Source organism: Arachis hypogaea, chromosome 15 (assembly GCF_003086295.3).
Source record: "Arachis hypogaea cultivar Tifrunner chromosome 15, arahy.Tifrunner.gnm2.J5K5, whole genome shotgun sequence".
Lineage (NCBI taxonomy): Eukaryota > Viridiplantae > Streptophyta > Magnoliopsida > Fabales > Fabaceae > Arachis > Arachis hypogaea.
In genome coordinates, this window is record NC_092050.1 from 2,012,193 (window position 1) to 2,034,895 (window position 22,703).

Consider the following 22,703-nt stretch of genomic DNA (forward strand, 5'->3'; position numbering starts at 1 on the left):
GATTGCATGCCATCAATCATTTGCAATTTGCATCAGTGTTCATTTAAGGAACAACCATAAACATATTACCCATTCCACTTCTAAAGTTTGATATTTTATCAAATCAAATCGACCCACTATCTACATTATAGACATTTCCACATTCCTATTTGCTCAAATATGAAAAAGATAGAGCAAGAAACTTTTGAATATTAATTTTAGAATGGGGCTGCATGGTGCCCCAGCTCATCTATACACAACAATACTTTGCATGAATGGTATAAAGGGAAATTAGTTTATAGCCCCAATCAAATCTAAACATAAATAAATACAAGTATTTCTTGAGTCAGATATTAAATAGCATTATTTATGTTAAGACTGATACATTAGTTGAACTTTATAGGATATGATTTTTCACACCAAGTTGGATCTCAATCCAATTTATCTAATATGGAATAATGATTGTTTCTATAAGCTCCTGCAGGGGAGCCAGCTCCTTCTTGTCAATCAGACCAAACTCCTGCAAAGGCAAATCATAATGAATTTAATTTCGATTAAGTGTACAAATTTTCAACTTCGTTGTTTTAAATAACTATTTAAGTAGTGGATACGAAAAGTATTTATTTTTGCTGATATGACGATACATTATTAGATATCTATGTAAAACACTTTTGAAGTGACAGTGTAAGCAAAGTTAATCCCAAAAATTCAAGAATGCCAAAGAACTTAATTCATTTCGCATGCAGCATCTTGCAAGAGTTATGTGAGACTTACACAGGTAAAGAGTATAAAATGCTTGAAGCATGTGTTGAGGTGTGCCTCTTCTTTGAGGCTCACAATTTTCTGAAAGTGAGAATGATATATGTGAGCATACACACGGAACAAGCGCTTGAATATCGTCTTCACAACTTCCTTAAAGTTTGGTGGAAATGGCGAACCTGCAATGGTTCCACTTACATTACGGGATATGATACAAAAAATGAAATGATGGCTGATGAAAGAGTCTAATAATTTTCAAGAAAGAGGAAAAATAATCCTTTACCAAGCTTTTGTGGGAATATGGATTCGTCGTCAAGCTGACCTTCAATCCAATCCATTAGATATTCTACATATTTCGGCGCAGAAACCTCGATAGGTTTCTTGATTTGTACACCATCTGCCCATCTATACTCATACCTAAAGTAAACATGTTAACATAGACAACATTAGAGATACAATTATACAAATAAATGAATTTCTAACAATGATGAAATACTTTTCTGATTTTTCTGATAAAGACGGCGCAAACAACGAAACCAATCAGTTAATTAAGCCATACTTGGGTCCTGCAGACATTGTACGGCAATTCTCTGGAGTACAAAACTCTGTGAGGGTACCATAAAGCAGATTCACCTGGTTGAAGAAATCAACAGCTGAAGTGTGGAATACAAGAGAGAAAAAGTGCTAGATTAGCGCATTTCAGAATTGTACAAATAAACATATTTAGGGAAACTAGAGAGCGAAACATAGAAGAACAATAAATTACTATTAACGGCAAGCCACTCATTTAAATCTTCCCCGGGAGGCAGCTTTACGGCTTCCCTCAGATTTCCACTTCCTAATGTGGCATCAATATGCTTTCTAAGCTGAGCTCCCTGCAATAATAAAAAGACAAATAAATAATTAACGTGGAAGCTGCCGGTATAACATACATGCATTCAATAGAGATATGGCAGAGACTTTGGAATACACATACATGCATTATGAAATAACATCGTAAATGATTAATATCGCGAATTCAAAATCAATGCTGTTAATGTAACCTTTATTTTTCTAAGATTATATGCATTGAGTAAACCATGTAAATTTATTTCTTACATCTCACTGACTCAAAAGGTACAGCAATCAAACATAAGCAAACAAACAGGTACAGCAATCAAAACCACGAGCGATAAAATATCTGAAAGATCCCTAAAGATTAAAAGAACGTAACCAACCTTACTTCCAGAAGGTGTACTCTTTTTTGGGCGGAATGTTCTCTGGTTCCGGCTGCAGAATAATTTGCTAGGTTAGCTAGAACATACAAACATAAGTAAGCAAGAGAATCAACCAAACTGAATAACTATAAACATTCACAAACATCTTTGCTAATTGTGATACGCATATCAGTATCATAAAACTGCACTGATACCACTACTTACAATTTCTCTACAGCTGCTAAGTAATTTATGTATAACGAGCTTGTTTGTAATTGAAAGGTTGATTCACGAATATTACGACCATGTGTGTAACTGACTGAGTGCTATTTGCTTTGTGAAAGGGATGTGATCAAATCTAAGATATTTTGAGCATAATTTAAAAGTGTCGGAAGACATGTTTGTTCATTGTCCTTCCAATGTTTTGGAAATCTTTCTGACGGAATTTAGAAACCAAAATTAGGGAGGGGCATCAAATTATATTTAGACAGAAAAGTCATAAGTGAAACTAGTAAAACAGAATTACTGTGTGAATATAAACATGATTTATGAATTGATAATATGAAGCCGTCTAATCTATATATAAGACCCAACCTAATGGTTCAAGGTGAAGTCCTCATTGTATTAGATTCAAATAAAATAGTTAGATATGAGATTCTGCAAGTTAATGTAGGAGCACAACACTCTCTATTCCTTCCTAAACTTAATTAATGAATAGAAAGAAAGTTCTTCACCAAGACAAATCCAATCTTATGTCAGTCAATAATCTAAAGTTCTTCATCCATATCATATGCGAGCAATGAGCAAGCTTAGCCATCTTGATCTAATATATATTTGAAAAATTAAGCAAAAGCGGGATACTGTCTCAGACTTAGAGGTAATCATTACTACCAAAAGTCCAAAATCTAGATTCATCCTACAGTTGGCAATACCTGCTTTAAACTCAATCCGAAATTAAACCTCGAAAATAGGAGATATAACTCCATAAACTACATGATGAACATAATAAGTAGCTAATCAATGTCACATGCAACTAGAAGTTTACCCTTCTTTCAGAATGCTTTCAACTTGCTCTTCTAAATTATCAACATGATCCTAAAAAATATCATATCAAATGAAACTTACAAAGGGGGAGAATCATAGAAAATTCTTATCCTCAAATTATTAAGTATTAATTAATTACTAATCAATTTGAGTTTCAACTTCAACCCAGCTTTATATGCTGAATGGGATAATTGAAATAGTATATTGATCGAGTAACCACATATGATCAATCGATAACATCATTGTACTAATCACTAACTTTCCTTTCTATTACCAATTTACCATTCATCTTTTCAAGAGTCACCCAAACATCTAAATTATGGTAGACCTGAACATCACCATGATTTTCATACCAAATATTGAAACACAAGCAACCCCATTTGAGTTTAAAACAGATCAGATCAAAGAAGAGCCTAAAGCAATTAATCACAAGGATGGTTCGTACAAAGAAGAAAAAAAACTTTAGAGATTGAACACTTTTGAGATTAAAAATTGAAGCTTTTTTGCACACTAACCTTCCCAAACCGAATAGGCTCATGGCTGGGGTGTCTGTGAGAGAGAGAGAGAGAGGAGGAAGACGCGCGTTGAAGGGAGCTCAATTTTTGTTTCTGAGAGTGATGGAATGAAAAAAGTTTCCGACTTTAAATTTGGAATATTATAATTATTATTTTATATTCAGCAGTGGTTTTACTGAATAACCCATGCATATACTTTTATTCCCATTCAAATCCTCGGGTGCTGACGTATGGGTGATGTGATTTTTCATTTTTCATATTTTAGATTCTAAAATAACAAGTTTAATACTAGTTCTAAGAATGTGAGCATAGGGAAGAAATTTAAATGCCACTTTGGGGTAAAATTCTCAAATATGAGGTTTCATTTGAAATTTTTTTTAAATATGGTTTGGTGAGTAAAAATGTAAAAAACAAAAAAAAACGTTTGAGACGAATTACAAATAGATACAATATCACAAATAAATTGTAATACTTTTTTATTTTTTTAAAATACAATTCATCGAGGATAAATTTTTTTTAATTATTTTCTTAGAAAACGTAGATCTTTTAAATATCTGCAAATATTTTTTAAAAATTTTAAAAAATAAAAAAATATAATAGAATATAATAATTATAAAATAATCAATTCAATATAATTAAACATAATTCATATTATATTTATTATAAAAAATAACATTTCAAAACAAAAATATAAAAACGTATTTTAACATAATAACAATATAATTTTTTGGGGTGATACTAAGTGACGCAATGACAAACTTAAAAGGTTAAAAAAGTAAGTTAGAGAAAGAGAAAAAATCAAGACTGATAATGAGTCTCGAAGAAGAGAAAAAGATTCAAATTGGAGGCAAGAATTAGGATTACAAAAATTAAGAAATATATTTATGTATATATAAATTAAGATAAATAAATAATTTTATATTCGTGTATATTTAATGGGTCTCATGGAACTGTTATTTATGTCTCTGTCTTATTCATTTCATGTGGGTAGGTCATGGAGATTTTACAGATTTTCATTTAGTCCTAATAAGGCGAAAAGACCCAATTAAAAGGGTGACCTCTACCGCATACCCGACCTCTTTAGGGAGGTCGGATTCGACAGAAACATGTTTACTCACGTAAGTAACTACCTTCGTAAATCTCTCACCCACTTCTAGAAGAGAGATCTCAACAACCCTAAGATAAATGACAGTTATCCACTATCAGAAGTGAAACTACTTCAGCGTGGTTATTGACTCATCTCCTATAAATACCCTGACACACTTGTGTACATTTAAGTCCCAATATATCTAAAACCTGTTTAACCCCTTGCTGACTTAGGCATTAGAGAGTCTTGCAGGCATAGTTATCAGAACCGAACCGATAATCAATCCGATCATATGACCGGGTCACCGAATTACTGGTTCAACCGATGGGTCACTAATTCACCCGATTAACCCGGGCATAACTAAAAAAATATAAAATTATAGAAATAAAATTGAAATAATGTTTTAAAACATAAAATGCGAGTCTTACAAACATTAATAATCAAATATCAAGTTTTAAACATAACTAATAATCTAAAAGAAGAGTTAATAAACTAGTCTATAGTATAAAATATGTTCTCAATTTAAATCAACAAGAACAAGTTAAAGATAACACAATCATTAAATCAAGTCCGAAGGGTGAGCTCAAAGTCAGCATCAACATCTTCATAGGACAAATTAGGAGCTAGATCAACATTTTTCTCATTTTGATTTGCATCCATATCTTCTATAGCACTGTTACTTGGTCTATCATTATCTTGGTCATCTTCCAAATTTAATTGATCTACATTTGTGTATTTTTTGACAAATCAATATCAAGAATAATTCATAATAGCAACTGACAATTAAAATATTCAAGGAATTGAAGAATTTACCAATATCATCCAAAGTTGGTTGAATGGACATATTTACCAAATCATTTTGTAGAGCATCAACTTCTTCAGGAGTTAAAAACGGCAGTGAATCTTCCAATATTCAATCCGAATGGTCATCAAATGCATTAAGATAAATTGGATCATAACTTTGCTTTTTCATTAGATTCTTGTGTTATCAAGTTATGTAATTACTAAAGTAAAGATTAAGTTTTAATGAACAAATATTTTTTAAAAATAGATAAATAATTATAGAAGATACTTTTGTTGTAGCCTCAAGTTATAATGAACGAAAACAAGATCATTAAGCTTTTGATGTTCTAACCAATTCCTCTTCTTTGTGTGGATGTGTTAAAAAATACTCCAATTTCGCTCACAACCAGAAGAACTACAAGTTTGACTTAAAACACAAATGGCTAATTTTTGTAAATTTGGTACTCCAGTTCCATAGGATTTTCACCATTGCTCTTAAAATCAAAAGAGACAATGCATTACAATTAGCTTTTTTAACTAAAAAAAAGTCTCTATTCCAGTAATTTTTCTCCCTTTTCTAGCTGCAGGTGGTGGCAACCTTGTCCTTGAATGTTGTTGTTGTTGCTGTCGTGCTTCAAGTTCTTCCATTCTATCAAATTCTCTTTCAACCTCATCACATGCTCCATAACTTTCTGCATAATTTTCTTGAATTTTTCTTTTCTTATTCATAAATTCTTCAATATTTTGCCTAAATTGATGAGCAACAGCAAGTGAAACCTTTTTGCACTTCTTAACATCTTCTCCTTTTTCAGCTAAGTGATACTTAAATCGATTAATCCCACCTCTCCTAACAGGTTTGTCACAATATATGCACATCATAGTAATTTTTTCTATTTTTTCCACAATTTGTTTACAATGATCCTAACCTGGATCAGTCTTTCCTCTATTATTATAAACTTTTTTAGTGGTAAGATCAAGGGTAGGAGTTGCTGATGATGCTTGTTCTTGAGATGGTGGTGTTTCTGATGGTGTTTGAGATGAAGACATTTTTTAAATTCTAGCAAAAAAAATAAAAAATATTTTCAGCAACAAAAGATTTGCTTAAATCAGTTTTTAAGCAACACTTCAACCACCACCATTTCACCAAAGTTCACTGATTCAACTAATAGTAACTCTAAACAAACCAATAATAAACAACAACAGCTCTAAAAAACCGCAGTAAATACAATAGTAGCAACCAGCAACAGCTCTATACCGATTACCAAATACCAACACAGCAAACAGCAACAAACAATCCTAAAAAACTAAATACAACAACATCAACTACCAAATTCAAGAACAATTTTAACTAAAATTTGCCCAACTTCAACAACTACTCTAAAAAATCAAATTTATCCACCAGATTCCATAACAATACCAACTAAAATATGCTCAGGTTCAACAACTCTAAAAATCAAATATAGCAGCAACTGACCTGAGGGAGCAGAGGTACTGAGACAAAAGATGAATGCTTTCTGAGCTTTCTGACGACCACCACTTCCACCCAAATGACCCGAGAGAGCAGAGACTGAGAGTGACGGAGAGGTGAGGCCGTAGAAGATGAACGCTTTCTGAGCTTTCTGATGAACACTTTCTGCTACTGACGATGTGAGGCCGAGACTGGGTGACGACAGAGTGACGAGGATGAGGTCGTGAGGGTGAAGGTGAGGCCGTGAGGGACTGCCGATTGTATAGCTCGAACGACGAAGAGCCGACGGAGAGACGAGGTTGGCTGGGGGGTATCGACGGTTACATTGGAACTCAGACACTCAAAGAGTCTCAGATTCCATTAAGGATTTAGAGGCAATAGGGGAAGGGGGGATTAGCCTAGGGTTTCACAGTTTCAACGAAGGGGGGATGAATTGGAACGACGCCGTTTTAGCATTTAAAAAAAAAAAAAACACCACCCGAATCGGGTCAAATCATCCAGCCGGGTCACCGGTTTTCATCAAAGCCCGTCGGATCGAACCGAATTTCACTGAGTTCATTGCATGACTGGTTTAACGAGTCGCTCGGCCCGACTAGGTGACCGGATTTTTGGTCGAACCAGTCGGATTGAGCCGAATTTGATAATTATGCTTGCAGGTACTACTCCCATCTTTTCAAATACATAACTTGAGCTGCAGCTCTCTGACGCAAGACCAGTCAGAAATAACTCCATTGAGTATTTGGGCTTTGCATCTAAATTCAAAATATTATCTGATTTCAGATAACCCTCAAAATAAATCTTTATTTTTTAAAATTCAATTCCAATATATTTACACTTTTTAAATATATAAAAAATTTGAAATTTTAAGTGTAATTTTTAATCACTAAATAATAAATGTAGTACTTAATCTCAATTTCAGTATGCAAATACTACCTAAATATATGTACATTTAAAAAATTCATGGTGCACTGATCATTTTTTAAGAAAAAACCTTATTGTTTTTCTTGACTGATTTTATCTGCTTAAGACACAAAATATGTTTTTCTTTTTTTCTTCTAAAAACTATGTGCATTCATTTGGGGTTAGACACTTATTGTAAACCTCGTCATTCAATTTTGTGTTCAAATTTTCGTATTAAGAAGAGTAAAGTATCATTTTTGTCTCAATATTTAAGTAAATTTTATTTGTGTTTTTAATGTTTAAATCGTCTTATTTGTATCCCTAACGTTTGTAAAAGTGATTCAATGTTATTCTACCGTCAATTACACATCATGAATGCTATAATTTGAGTTTTAAAAATCTCTTCTTAAAATTAGAATACAAATGTCTGGGATAGAATCAATGATCCACTCCGAAAAATAGCTCATCAAAAGTTGAAACTAATTCCTACAACATTTACATAATTCACTTTTCTAAGGACATAATTGAATATAAACACAAATAATGGGTATAATATTAAAATCGAACACATTCAAGTGAGACCTAATTGAGAATGAATACATCCAAGTGAAAATAATTGAAAAATATAATCTAATTTGTTAGTATAATTGATAGTAGGATAACATTGAATTACTTTTATAAACGTCAGGGATATAAATAAGACGATTTAAACGTTAAAGACACAAATATCACTTACCCCAAACGTTGGAGACAAAAATAATATTTTACTCTATTAAAAAAAACACTTTCTCAAATATATGTGTGAGTTACAAGAAACTAATATGTACAAATTTTACAGATATCGAATATCCAATTATTCATTTAAATTCCAATCGAACTAATTAAATTAATTCTAAAACTAATAGATAATAGGGTACAATTCGAATAGAATCAATGACACTTTCTATTAATTAATTTAGGTAATAGTTTTTGAAGTGAATTCAAACTAATATGTAGATTTAAATTTTTTATTAATTAAATTAAAAAATATATACATATAATATTAATTTATTATTTATAATAATAATTTAAGTATTTAATTATATTTGTCGATTATTATATATATTTTTATTATTGTTAGCATATTATTAACTTATTTATTAATTTTATATGTTTATTAATTATTATATTTATAGATTTTTTCAAATAAAATTGTTTTTAATTTTTTTTTATAATTTTTTTATAAATACATAAAAAACACAAAAATTTAAACCAATTATAATTATAATTTAATTAATTCGATTCTAATTTCATTTTAAATTCGAATCAAATTGACCCGCAAATTCCTTACCAATATGCCTTGATAGTTTTTCTTGGACATGATTGATGCTGGATTTAATTCTTTACGCGAATTTTAAATAGGTATATAATATAATATTCAATTATTTTTTATAGGTTCATCTCAGTCTCTATGTAGTATAGAAAAAAATTTAAATATATTAAAAATATCAGTGTTTTAATTATTTTAACTGTTAATTTTAATTAATATATATTATATATATTTTTTATAATTTAGATCAACAATTAAAACAATCAAAATATTGATATCCCCGCTACATTTAAAACTTTTCCTATAGTATATATATCTCCCAAGTTTACTTTGTTTGGGAATTATGCATATCCAGATAGATATGCTTTGTCAAATATCTTCACGGGCCGTACCACTTATAAATATCATAGCAAAGAAAAATGAAAGAAAACTTCATCTTAAATGAGAATATATATATATATATATATATATATATATAATTAGACTAAAATTATTTATTTTATTAAAATGTCTCCCTTTAGTAAATCTGTTCACCATCACTAATATCGCAGTGTATCCAGCAAATTTCGGTAATTGCACAATAAAATCGAGAGAGATTTTTACCTATGATTGTTTTGACACTGGGAGTAGTTACAAACTTGCAATAGTCCTTGAAGACGTGTAGGAACATACTTGATAACTTGACAATTCCAGTATTGTTCAATAAATTTTTGGACAGCAGATCGCATTCCAGGCCAAAAGAACAATTCTTTCATGAATTTATACATTTTTAATAGTCCGCCATGACCCCCACGTACTGACTTGTGAAACTCATGTAAGAGTAATTCTTGTAACCCATTATAATCAGGAACCCAAAGCTTTTCTCGATATAAGAGCAGTCCATCTCGTTTTCCATAATCCGTGCTAAGCTTGCCTTCTTTAAATTGTTGATGTAATTATACCATGGTGGGGCAGTGAACATTAGTCCTCCTGAGAGAATACCATAGATCTGTTTGAACCGTGGTGAGGCTGCGGAGTACAAATTGAGAGTCTGAATTAGGGTGACGGGAGAGGGCATCAGCAACCTGATTCATTCTGCCAGTTCTGTATTCAATATCGAACTCATAGCGCAACAACTTTGCCAAATAGTATTGTTGCTCTGGTGTTAAAACCACCTGCGACATGAGTTCCTTTAACACTTGATGGTCAGTTTTTATAATAAACTTATTTTCCAATAAATAGTGGCGCCACTTAGCCACAGATTGCGTAATTGCATAAAGCTTCCTGATATAAGCTGAAGCGAGACTCATTTTATGTGTCAGTTTCTTACTAAAATAGGCTAAGGGATGTCTGTTCTGCGTTAACACTGCACCAATGCCTTTATGGGATGCATCTGTCTCTACCGTAAAAGGCATAGAAAAATCTGGTAATGTTAGGACTGGGGTATGAATCATTGCAGCCTTCAACTGCTCGAAAGCTCTATCCGCCTCTTCACCCTAATGAAAATTATTTTTCTTGAGTAACTCAGTCAAAGGATGAGCAATTTGGACATACTTAGCCACAAACTTCCGATAATATCCTGTTAACCCAAGAAAGTTCCTAAGTTGTTTGAGAGAGTTTGGCTTTGGCCACACTTTAATTGCTTCTATTTTAGACGAGTCAACTTTCACTCCGTCTGCCCCAACAATATGGCCTAAGTACTCCACTTGCCTTTGACCAAAGAGACACTTTGATCTCTTAGCAACATCTGGTGCTGGGATAGGACAGTGAGGGTAAGCTTGGGGTGGTGCAAGTGATCCTCCCAAGTCTTGCTATAGACAAGAATATCATCGAAGAAAACAGCAACAAACCTTCTCAAATAAGGCCGAAAAACCTTATTCATAGTAGCCTGAAAAGTTGAAAGGGGCATTAGTGAGACCGAAAGACATGACTACAAACTCATAATGCCCTTGGTAGGTGCGAAAAGCCGTCATGTGAACCGAATCCTCATTCATTCGAATTTGGTGGTAACTCGATCCCAAATCAATCTTAGAGAAGTATTCCACACCAAAGAGTTCATCAAGTATCTCATTAATGGTCGGAATGGGAAACTTATCCCGAATAGTAATAGCGTTTAATGCTCTATAATCGACACAAAATCTCCAGCTCCCGTCCTTCTTCTTGACTAGTAGAACCGGGTTGAAAAATGCACTTTGACTCTCCCGGATTACTCCCGTCTCAAGCATCTCTGCTACCAAACGTTCAATTTCCTCCTTCTGAAAATGAGAATACCGATATGGTTGAACACACACTAGTTGTAAACCCAGTAGTAGGGTGATAGCATGGTTTATGTCTCGGTTGAATAGCAGCTGAGTTGGTTCGTTGAAAACCTCTCCAAATTCTTCTAAAACTTGTTGTAATTTTGGCTGCACCAAATTGTCCCCCTCTTCGCCCTCTGTCACCACCTTAAGATGGTAGAGAGTGGTGACAACCTCCGATGAGAGCATCTTTTGAAATATTTTGTTACTCATAACGTTAGCTTGAAGCAATCGTTCCCCTGTAGCTTTACTGCAACATCATTCACCACAAATTTCATAGTAAGCAATTCATAATGTGTGGTAACATAGCCGAGGCACATCAGCCACTGAACTCCGAAAACTACATCAGCCCCTTGAAGATCCAACCCAAAAGTGTTAATGGAGAATTGGTACCCCTGCATTACCAAGAGAATATTCTCTTTGCAACCAATCACATCTCCATTGCCTACGAGTACCTGAAGTGGCGTGGTCTGCTGAATCGAAAAGTGGAGTCTCTCTGCCGCACTTGTCTTCACAAAATTATGGGAACTTCCCCTGTCAATCAACACCATAACCGGCTGCCCATTGTACGTGCCCTTCATGCGAAAGGTGGTGGGCTGGTATTGACCTACCATGGCATTCAAACTAATTTCTGGTTGCACATCATTCACTACAATCGGCGCCTAACACCTAGGGGTTGAATTAATTCAGGCTCCGGTTCCTTCAAGATCTCGTGCATTTCTTCCTATCCAATCAATAATAAGAAGTTTTACATTTATGTCCTGGTGACCACTTTTCCTCACAATAGTAACAGAGATTCTTGTCTTTCTTCATCTTAATTTCAACTGCTGACAATTTCTTAAAACGGGGGTTTGATGTGGGGTTTCTAGTATTAGTGTTTGGCTGTGTGTGGGAGAAAGAAATGGGAATAAGGTTGGATGGCTTATTTGTTGAGGATCGATTTAAGGAGGCATTATTGGGCTAGTTTGGATAGGTTTGGTGAGGTTTGGTAGATTTTAGATTTGAATTGGCTGCATAATTCTATTCATATATCTTTGCTAATGAAACGACATGAATATATGATGTCGGTTTAGCTAACAAGAATTCGCATTTCAGGTACTTTGAAGGCCAACAATGAATAATGACACCACCCAGTCCTCATTGAGTCCAGTAACCTGATTGGTAAGATCTTCAAATTGTCCTTAATATTCCGCTACGGTACTGATTTGCTTCAACTCTTTGAGAGCGGCCTTGGGGTCATAGTACTAGCGTCCAAACCTGATAAGTAATGCATCCAAAAAAGACTCCAAGTATATGCAATGTTATTATTGACCCCCTAACGGTACCAGGCATAAGCAGTTCCAGACAAATAGAAGAAAATCATTCTCATTCTCATCTTCTCTGGTACTACAAACCATTCAAAATACTCTTTCACTTTAAAAACCTATTCATCTACATTACTATTACCATAAAAAATGAGTAAATCAACTTTTGTACCTCTAGGTTGGTAGAATTGCTGCTGATGTCGAGGATGTGAAGAGACTTCATCACAGACTGATGTTACCTGCTTCAGTTTTAGTGCTTCATACAGCATGCTTCGGATTTCTCTCGTTGAGTCCTCCAGTCCGTCCATACGCGATATCGTCATGGAAACGTGACTTGCAACCTCCACGTGATTCCGTTGTCGAGCGGCAATTTCTTGCTGCCAGAATTCATCGGAAGCCATGCTTCCTCTCAACGAGAGCACCAAATGATAGAAGATAGTGCAGAATAATATGAGAATGTAACAATTAAGTTGTAGAGAAAAGTATATAGATTATTATTGTTATGACTGAATGAAATTGGAAACAGATGAAAGAGAGCGTGTCAAAGATAATTCCCTTTTCGAGTCAGAGATGAACTCCAGGAGTACCTCGAGAGTACGTATCAAAAATGCCTCCCCTTTAACGGAAATGATTCTTCTTCTTTATCAAATCCCTCTAACTAATTCTTCTCCAACTCAGCCTTGAGAAATAATCCTCTGTTTTGCACTATATTTCTTACTTACTGACAAAATCTTTCATCAAAGTCGGGCTTTTCTGGTTCTCATTGGTTTGGACTCTACTGTGTGCACCAGTTTACTTTTACGGTAGTACTCATCCAACGCACAGTAAATAGAGTGGCTGATTTAATGACTAAGACTGCTGCTTTTAACAAACAGATGTACTTGGAGTGATTGCTGCCCCTAATAGTTTAGACATTATTATTAGAGAAGAGTCTTACTTTTTTTTAGATTCTTTTTCTTTATGTTATTCCCAATCACAAAAAAAAATTAAAAGACACAACAGCATTATTTCCATATTAGATATTTGCTTAGAAACTTGTGAATTGAATAATTTGCCTTCAGATATTAAAACTGTCACCTTTTTCTTTCTGGTTTGAATTTCATTTTTTTTGTACTAGATTTTAATAATAATTAGGTTGATTACATGGATGATTACAAAATTTATTGTGATTTAGTGACTTGCACAATAGAAATTCGTACGATAGGTTAAGTTTAGTATTTATTATACTTAATTAAGAGGTTGTAAAGTATAGCAATATAAAATATTTAGGTTATAGTTATTTTTAGACTGATATTGAAATTGAAATTGGATATTATATTTGATAATTATAGATTGAAATTAAAATTTTAATTTTAGAACATAAAATTTTAAGTTATTTTAGTATTTTTAAAAAGTAAAAATATAAGAAACTAAAATTTTTAGTAACAAAAGACTAAAATTTTAATAATATATTTTTTTTAAAAATATTTTTATTTAATTTTTTAAATTTTATATCAATCTTTCAATCTCTATATTTATCTTAAACTCAATATGATATCGAAATATTACTCAATTCAGTATATTTTATACCGAATATAATATAAAAATTAAATTATATTTTAGTATCTTAGTTCAAAATAAATATAAAGATAAAATAAAAATATTTATTAAAATATTTTTAATTATTAAAAAATATTACTAAAATTTTAATTTTTATCTCTAAAAATTTCAGTTTAATACATTTATACTTTTTAAATATATCAAAAAAATTAAAATTTTAAATTTAATTTTTAATCACTAAATATGGTATTTAATCTCAATTTCAGTCTACAGATACTACCTAAAATTATGTGCATTCATATGGGTTAGACACTTATTGTAAACCATGTCATTCAATTTTGTGTTCAAATTTTCCTATTAAGAAAATACTTTCTCAAATATATTTTTGGGTTACAAAAAACTAATATACAAACATTTTAGATATCGAATATTCGATTATTCATTTAAATTTGAATTAAATCAATTAAATTAATTTCAAAATTAATAGATAATTGAATACAATTTGAATCGAATCGATGACACTTTTTATTAATTGATTTGGATAATAATTTTTAAAATGCAAAATTCGAACCAATTTATAAATTCAAAATTTTTATTAGTTAAATTAAAAAACATATATAACATTTACTTATTATTTACGATAATAATTTAAATATTTAATTATATTTGTAGATTATTATAAATATTTTACTATTGTTAGCATATTATTAATTAATTTATTAATTTTATATGTTTATTAATTATTATATTTATAAAATTTTTAACATAAAATTTTATTTTTTTATTTTCTATAAATTTTTATTTTATTAAATAAAAAAATATAAATTCAAATAAATTATAATTATAATTTAATTAAATTAATTTTAATTTCATTCTAAATCCGAATCAAGCCCAGCAGTGAATATCCCTACCAATATGCCTTGATAGTTTTTCTTGGACATGATTGATGCTGGATTTAATTCTTTACGTGAATTTTAAATAGATATATAATATAATATTTAATTATTTTATACAAGTCCATCTCAGTATAATATAAGAAAGTTATCATGTGTATCCTAAAATATTAATATTTTAATTATTTTAATAGTTGAATTTAATTAATACATATTATATATATTTTTTATAATTTAGATTAACAGTTAAAATAACTAAAAAATATTTAACTAAAACATCAATATTTTTGATATACCTGATAATTTTTCTATAGTATATATCTCCGAAGTTTACTTTGGGAATTATGCATTTCTAGATAGATATGCTTTGTCAAATATCTTCATGGCCGTACCACTTATAAATATCGTAGCAAGGAAAAATGAAAGAAAACTTCATCTTAAATGAAACCAAAATAAATAATAATTCATTTACATTTAAAAACAATATATATATTATTAAATAATTAATTATATAAATAATCAAACTTGCAAAAAATGAATGGTTAAATTTATTTACATTAGTATAATAATTTGTTTATAAAATACTTAATACATATTTTTATATGTAATGATTAATTAACGACTAATTTTTTTGTGTATATATAATCATAATTGGACTAAAATTACGTATTTTATTACAAGTCTTTATATATTTGATTTTTTAAAAATATAATCTTTAAAATATTTAAGTATCAAATATTCTTTGCTTACTGAATTAACTTTAAAAGTTACTTTAAACTCGCACAATTCTAAATAAAGTACCTTCAATCAAATAAATATAATCATTTATCACTAACGTTCTTAAAAAAAAGAAAAAAGAAAAATATGCTTCTAAATTGAATCAAACAAACCCAAAGTAAGAAATTGTACCAAATCAAAACCTAACACAATCTAAAAACATTCTAGAAGCATTAAAGTTTTGAGTCGGCTCATAAACACCGTTACTACCTTATAATGGTGTAAATTATTAACTAATGATTTGTTTCACCAAAACTAACCATCTGATCCATAAACGAACAAGCTTTATTTAAAAAAAAATAAATTGAGGACTTGAAGCGTAAAAGTACTTTTTTTAATCACAATATATATGAATTAATTTTAGAACCAAAAATTAATATATAAATGCTCTAATCTAAATATCTAATATATTTGTCGTTTAGCTGTTACTATTAGTTGTGCAGTGAAATAAAAGTCAGATTTTTATGACAAGGTCTAATCTCATAATGATACAAGACAACCCACTTTATTTACCCAGTAAACCAAAAAATAAAAAATAAATAAATAAACAAAAATGGTGAAATTTTCTTTTGTCCACAGGGATTCATCTAACACCTCATGAGCAACTTTGACTGGTTTGAGGACAGCTATAAATTAGTATAAATTTTGATTTTATCCATGCAAATTGCAAACTGTAATAAATCCCATCCAAACAGGTCAAAATGGAACAGTTAACTTCACCAAACCAAAAAAATTTAAAAAATGAAATAGTCAAAATCCACACACAATTACTATAACATACTACATAGTCAATGGTGTCTAGCTGCCACCAACACCAAGCACCCTTTATCAAAACATGCAAAGCCTCATGCTCTCTACTCTCTACACACAAAAATTAGTAAAAATTATTATGTTTATTTCAAAATAATTACTAAAAAAGAAAGTAACTTTTAATAATTTTAATGTGTTAAAAAATTTATATAATTATTTTTTTTGTTAGTGTCCTTAAAACATGTTATAGTGGAATCCTTTAATTAACATTATAAATATAAATTTATTTTATAAAAAAATTTTATTTCAATGTACTGTCAATATAAAATTATTTTATATATATATTCAATTACATAACGTCATATTAACAAAAATAATTATTTTTACATTGATTATTTATCATAAAAAAATAATTATAATTGTACAACTGTACAAAATATTTTATATTATCAAAAAAAAATAGTAAAGGATAAATCTATTACTGTTAATCATAATTTTATAATTAATCTGCTAAGTGTTTCATTTAAGTTTAAAATTTGACTTTAATTCTTATTTTAGTCCTTGAATATCATTTAAAATATGTCCAAGTTTCATTTTTGTGTCTTACATACCATTTTAAAATTATAGCTTGCTTCTACCTCAAACTTATCTATCATTAAACTAAAAATAGCCATTTTATCCGAATTTCTTTTGTCAAGGACTGTACTATACTGCTATATTTTTTTAATAAATAAAAAAATAAAAAATGAAGATGGGTTTTTAATTGTATTTTTAGTAGTATTTGTGAAGCAACCTTAAAAAATCTTAATCCCTACTAAGGTAAGGTTCCAATCATGGCCGAACTCGTTTACTCCGAGGTAACCGCCCCTCCTCCTCCACACCCTCTCCTCCATCTATATCACTCCATCCTCCTCCTCTAAATGCAAATCATTCACTCCTTCTTCTTCTTCTTCTTCCTCTTTTTCTTTTTCTTCTTCTTCTGCATAATATAATAAAACACAAAAACCGCAACTTCAAAAAAAAAAAAAAAGATGAGCGTTCCTCCACCTCACCCTCCTCTTCCGACAGCAGCGTCGATGACGTGGCAGGCGGCGCCGTTCACGGTGGCGCAGTGGCAGGAGCTGGAGCACCAAGCCCTCATCTTCAAGTACCTCAAAGCAGGACTCACCGTTCCACCGGACCTCCTCGTACCTATTCGGAGGAGCCTCCAGTTGATGTCTCAGAAGCTCTCACATCACTACCCATCTCGTAAAATATCATCTTTTTACTCTTTTGCCCCCTTACCCATTTCCTTTTCAGCTTAAAGTTCCAATCTTTGATATCTTTTTGTGTGTGCCTGCTATGTGTTTGTGTTTATGCGTCAGTGGGGTTTTATGGGAAGAAGATAGATCCGGAGCCAGGGAGGTGCAGGAGGACCGATGGGAAGAAATGGAGGTGCTCCAGGGAAGCACACCCTGACTCTAAGTACTGCGACCGCCACATGATACGGCGTCGTTACCGTTCAAGAAAGCCTGTGGAATCATCAACTTCATCTCAGCAACAATCTCACTCTTCTGCTGCTGCTTCTGCTGCTACTGCTGCTTCTACTACCACCACCACTACTACTACTACTGCTGCTTCTGCTGCTAGTGCTGCTGGTGGTGGTGGTGGTGGTGGTGGTGGTGGTGCTTCTGGTTCCGGTGGAGCCTTCCACACACTCCCTTTGCACACCAATGGTACCCGTGAAGGTTTCACCCTTGGGAGCAGCAATAGTAGCAGCTTGCAAAACTTGCACATGGACCACCCTTTGTCACTTCCCAGTGAGGTTAGCAAGAAGGAGTACAGGTATCTCTCTATCATTTATTTCTTCTACTTTTATTTTATTTAATTTTCTTTTTTATTTGTTTTTATTAAAAAAGGAATCTATTGGTTTGGTTTATTGGAATTGGTTAGTTAGTGAACCCATTTTAGTGAAGGGAAAAAGGGGTTTGTGATAGTAGTTATTGATTGATTGATTAATTGACTGGTTGGTACTTTGTTGGTTTATTGAGCCGCTTGTGATCATGTTTGAAATTGGGAACCCCCTTTTTTCCCCTTGTTTGGCCTTTTTTCTCCTTTTGAGGGTACTTGTTAGGTGATGTGTGAATGTGGGCGCTGTGGGATTCTTTTTGCTATTACTCATTGTTTATTAGCTGGGTGATGATTTTGTCCGTAGGGGGTGTTTGAGTTTAGGGATCTCAGCAATGATTGCCATGATTTATAGTGGAGTATGATTTTCATGTTTTTAACACATGTGGTTGATAGAATATTATTGTGTTTTGCATGGTAGCTGTGATGCTAAGTTACCTATCATGTGGGTCATTATGATGTGTAGGATGAAAGTAATGTGCAAGTAACTTAGCCATAGTTTTCAGAGTTATCATTTGCGTGTATTCGAGTTACACCTGTAAGTCAGATGCCATAGTTAGGTGAAAGAATGCATTGCTAATAAGCCATGATCTACACAAAGTTCAGCCTGACATTGTTTAAAAGTTTTCAATGTTTTGAGACAATTTTCATCACTGCCCTTTAGAAACAGCTAGCAGAGTCTTCATGCCTTGTTAAGAGTGTTTCAATTGATTGCATTTAATTAGGTGTTGCAGTGTAACATGGAAAGTTTATTTAGTGATTGATGTTTTTGAAACCTCAATTGTTCCCTTATCCATGTGTGATCATAACCCATATTATGTTGACATGTTTCTAAATGGTTGTTAAAAAAATATTAAAAGAGCGGTTGGGCATGCTGTGTTACCTTGTCAGAGGTTGAGCCATTATATTTGATAAGATTGGAAATTAAGGGATTTTACTGATGATTATATATTTTTGAGAAACTAAGTATATTTGAAAATAGCTGTAGCACTGATGTTAATTGGTGACACTGCTAAACCAATTAGGCATAGGTGGTTTCATGCGTATCAATTATGCATTGATGGATAAATTGATGATTATTCAGAACTGGTAGGTCATAGCTGTGGGGTGGTTAAGGAAATTTTGACATGTGACTATTTCTTTTCTTATCTATTTTTTCCCTGGTAATTTGGTGATATGGAATTCTCCATTTTGTACCAATTTAATCTGTAATAAAATCTTTCAATTTTTTTTTCCCCTTTAAGCTTGCTTTCTTTTATGTATGTCAAAAGAACACCCTCTTTACATCACAAATTTTGTTCTATAGTATAGTTAAAGAAAAAAGAAGCAAATGTGGAGGGGTAAGAAAATGACAAAAATTATTTGTTGGTAATCTGAAGTAGATCATTTAATTCTTTATAATTACAATGAACTTGTGAGATTGATTTGAGACATGAAATGGGGCCTATTTACTTATTTTTACAACAATACATAAGTGCACATAATTTAAATACTTTGCATACAATACATAGCAAACATTTTTCTTATGGACAGTGCCTAATCAATTCACCTCTATTGATTCATATATGAAGATAGTGGGTGGTTATGATTCCTGCTTCTTAATCATTTGGGTCTACTTGTTATGTTTCTTTATTTGTCTTTCGATTAAGTTGCATCATGATGTTTACTAAACATTTCATAGGTTTGCACTGAACTCCGATGTAGACGAGCACAACTTCTTGCAGAAAGATCTGGGAACTGTGAGATATCAAGGTTATGACTTCACCTCAGATGGCCTGTGGTCCATGCCTCACATCCCATCAAACACTGTTTCAGAGTCAAGAACTGGTTCTACCATGGTTGGAGACTGCTTCCAACAGCAAACAATTCGCGATGCTGATCTCTTAAACCTCAATGCTTCAGGGTCGAAGGAGCTCGTCTTTGGTAGCCAATTGAGTCCGTCGTCGTCTGGGTCTTTGAAACAGGAATATCAGTCCCCGCAGTCACTCTTCACTGACTGGCACTGGAAGAAGGATTTAGGCTCTGACGCCATATATCGGCCCCACAAAGATTTCAATTCAGATGCAAATGTTGATTGCAATGGTTCTTTGTAAAGTTTGCAACTGAGTTTTTGGGATCACAACACCTTTTGTCTCTCCCCCAAACCAATGAAATGCTATAATAAATAAACAGAAATCCTTATGCAGGATGAAACTTTCATCCATAGCATTCAGATACTTAGAGGGAATCATCATGTTATTCAAATCTTCAGAATATGTTGTTGTCTTATATAATAGTTAATACACTTCCAAGGAGTTCATGCTTTCTTTATATGTAAAACTTGTAATAACATTTGTCTATGCTTCCCTTTTTATAATTTTTAATTGTACTGGAATTTAGTCTGGTTCATATATCTCTGCTATGATGGAGTTCCATGATTGCTTAGAGACATGGAGGTTGATATCTTTAGCCATCATGTCTTATTTTGCAGATGATGAGTGTGTTTGACAAACGCGTTGGCAACTTTTATCCTTTTGAACGCATAAATGATTTTACTTCTGAACGCATGTTTAGGAGAAACTAAAATTTGTAGTTTTTGCGTTTACGTTTATGGTAGCGGATTACCTTTGGAAAATTAGGTAAAATTTATTTCTTTTTAATCAATTCTACTTTTAATTTTCTTCTATAAAAAGGATACTAGTAACTATTACTTTCATAGTAGTTCATTATAGTTTTTTCTACTTCTTTATAGTTCTTTGTTCTATTTTTTTATCAAAATCGTTTAGATTTATTTCAATCACTAGCAAAAGTGAATATTTTAATTTTCTTTATTATTTTTAGTACTCTTTTTTATATTTTAATTTTAAGTTTTTTATTGTATTTTTTATTTATACGATAAATATTTTTATATTATTTGTGTAGTATTCTGATTTCTCATGTTATGCTTTTATACGAGTTTTTTTATCATTTATTGTACTATTCTTTATATGTATATTTTTCATGAAGTCTGTTTTATTTATTTTAGTATTCTGATTTTTTATTTATTTTTATTTATTTTATTCATATGACAAATAATTGTTGACGTTTTTATTTTTTTTAGTGCTCTTTCAGATATTTTATAAATTTTTATAATATTTTTGTTATTTTTTATTCATATGAATTCTTTTTTTCTATCTTTTACTGCATTGTATTTATGTTGTGTATAAATTTTTTTATTTTTTTATTCATATGAATTTTATTTACTGTTTATTATATTTTTTTTGTTTATGTGATATATGTTGTTGGTTTTATAGAATTTTTATTATTTCTTATCTGTATGATTTTTTTATTCTTTAATATATTTTATTTTTGTTTTGTATTAATTTTTTTATTTTTTATTCTTATTTTGTAAAATTTATAATTGTAATTATTATATACCACGTTTATTATAAAAAATTTGTATAATATGAATTATGATTCTATAAAAAAAGGATAAAATAAATAAAAAAATTAATTATAAATAATAATAGAGTCATAAATAATGAAAATTTATAGTCCAAAATAATATTAAATTAAAGAGTACCAGCAGTACTGAAAAAATTATAGAATATTTTTTTTGTTTCATATTATAAAATTGACAGTACTCTCTTCTATATTTTTTTATTATATTTATTTTATTTATATGATAAATATTTTTTATATTATTTTGAATAGTGTTCTTAAAAAATTATTTAAATTAATATTTTTTTGGTAATTTTTTATCTAAAAATAAGTTTGAGTAGTATAATTCAAATAACATTCATTTTATTATAATTTATTTTAATATTAAAATTGTCTAACATAAATTACTTAATACAAACTTATTTTTTTTTTATCAAAATTCATTTTATGCAAATTTTTATTTGTAAACCGTAATTTACAAACACACGATATCTCTTCGATTATTGCATGAATGATGGAATTAATGAATGACAAACATTCTTTACTATATCGTATTATGGGTATTTGGAACGTGTTTTCAGACGAGTAAAATTAGTAGAAAAATGCTTTATGTATTTATTTTATCTAGTTTGAATGATTAGTCAATATACGTCACTTCTCCATTGGTAGAATACGAGATACGATTGAGTACAAATGAGACGAAGTTTTTTAGTTTTACGAGACGAAATAATAAATCAATTTAGATAGATTGATTATTGCATGAACGATGGAATCAATGAATGACAAACATTCTTTACTATATCGAATTATGGGTATTTAGAACGTGTTTTCAAACGAC

General features: G+C 31.1%; 2 protein-coding genes across 2 annotated transcripts; one reads left to right on the top strand and one right to left on the bottom strand.

The window, feature by feature from the left end:
* Positions 1-169: 169 nt before the first annotated feature.
* On the bottom strand, positions 170-3,658 carry LOC112747494 (MOB kinase activator-like 1B). The gene is made up of 7 exons (XM_025795531.3): positions 3,494-3,658; positions 1,956-2,007; positions 1,505-1,613; positions 1,298-1,391; positions 1,022-1,155; positions 754-917; positions 170-499 (listed from the first exon to the last, which is right to left on the bottom strand). The coding sequence occupies exons 1-7, from the start codon at positions 3,514-3,516 to the stop codon at positions 425-427; spliced, it is 651 nt and encodes a 216-aa protein (XP_025651316.1). The 5' UTR covers positions 3,517-3,658; the 3' UTR covers positions 170-424.
* A 13,568-nt stretch (positions 3,659-17,226) lies between these two features.
* Positions 17,227-20,856, top strand: LOC112747495 (uncharacterized). Its single transcript, XM_025795532.2, has 3 exons — positions 17,227-17,827; positions 17,944-18,403; positions 20,148-20,856. The coding sequence occupies exons 1-3, from the start codon at positions 17,611-17,613 to the stop codon at positions 20,557-20,559; spliced, it is 1,089 nt and encodes a 362-aa protein (XP_025651317.1). The 5' UTR covers positions 17,227-17,610; the 3' UTR covers positions 20,560-20,856.
* Positions 20,857-22,703: the final 1,847 nt, after the last annotated feature.

Bases quoted from the DNA above. Each gene is read 5' to 3' on its own strand.
- LOC112747494 (XM_025795531.3), bottom strand. From the start codon at position 3,516: ATGAGCCTATTCGGTTTGGGAAG. The intron at 918-1,021 runs GTAAAGGATTAT...GAACCATTGCAG, and splicing joins CATATTCCCACAAAAGCTTG to GTTCGCCATTTCCACCAAAC. The intron at 500-753 runs GTAAGTCTCACA...TTGCCTTTGCAG, and splicing joins ATTTTATACTCTTTACCTGT to GAGTTTGGTCTGATTGACAA.
- LOC112747495 (XM_025795532.2), top strand. From the start codon at position 17,611: ATGAGCGTTCCTCCACCTCACCCTCCTCTTCCGACAGCAGCGTCGATG. The intron at 17,828-17,943 runs GTAAAATATCAT...TTTATGCGTCAG, and splicing joins CTCACATCACTACCCATCTC to TGGGGTTTTATGGGAAGAAG. The intron at 18,404-20,147 runs GTATCTCTCTAT...AACATTTCATAG, and splicing joins GTTAGCAAGAAGGAGTACAG to GTTTGCACTGAACTCCGATG.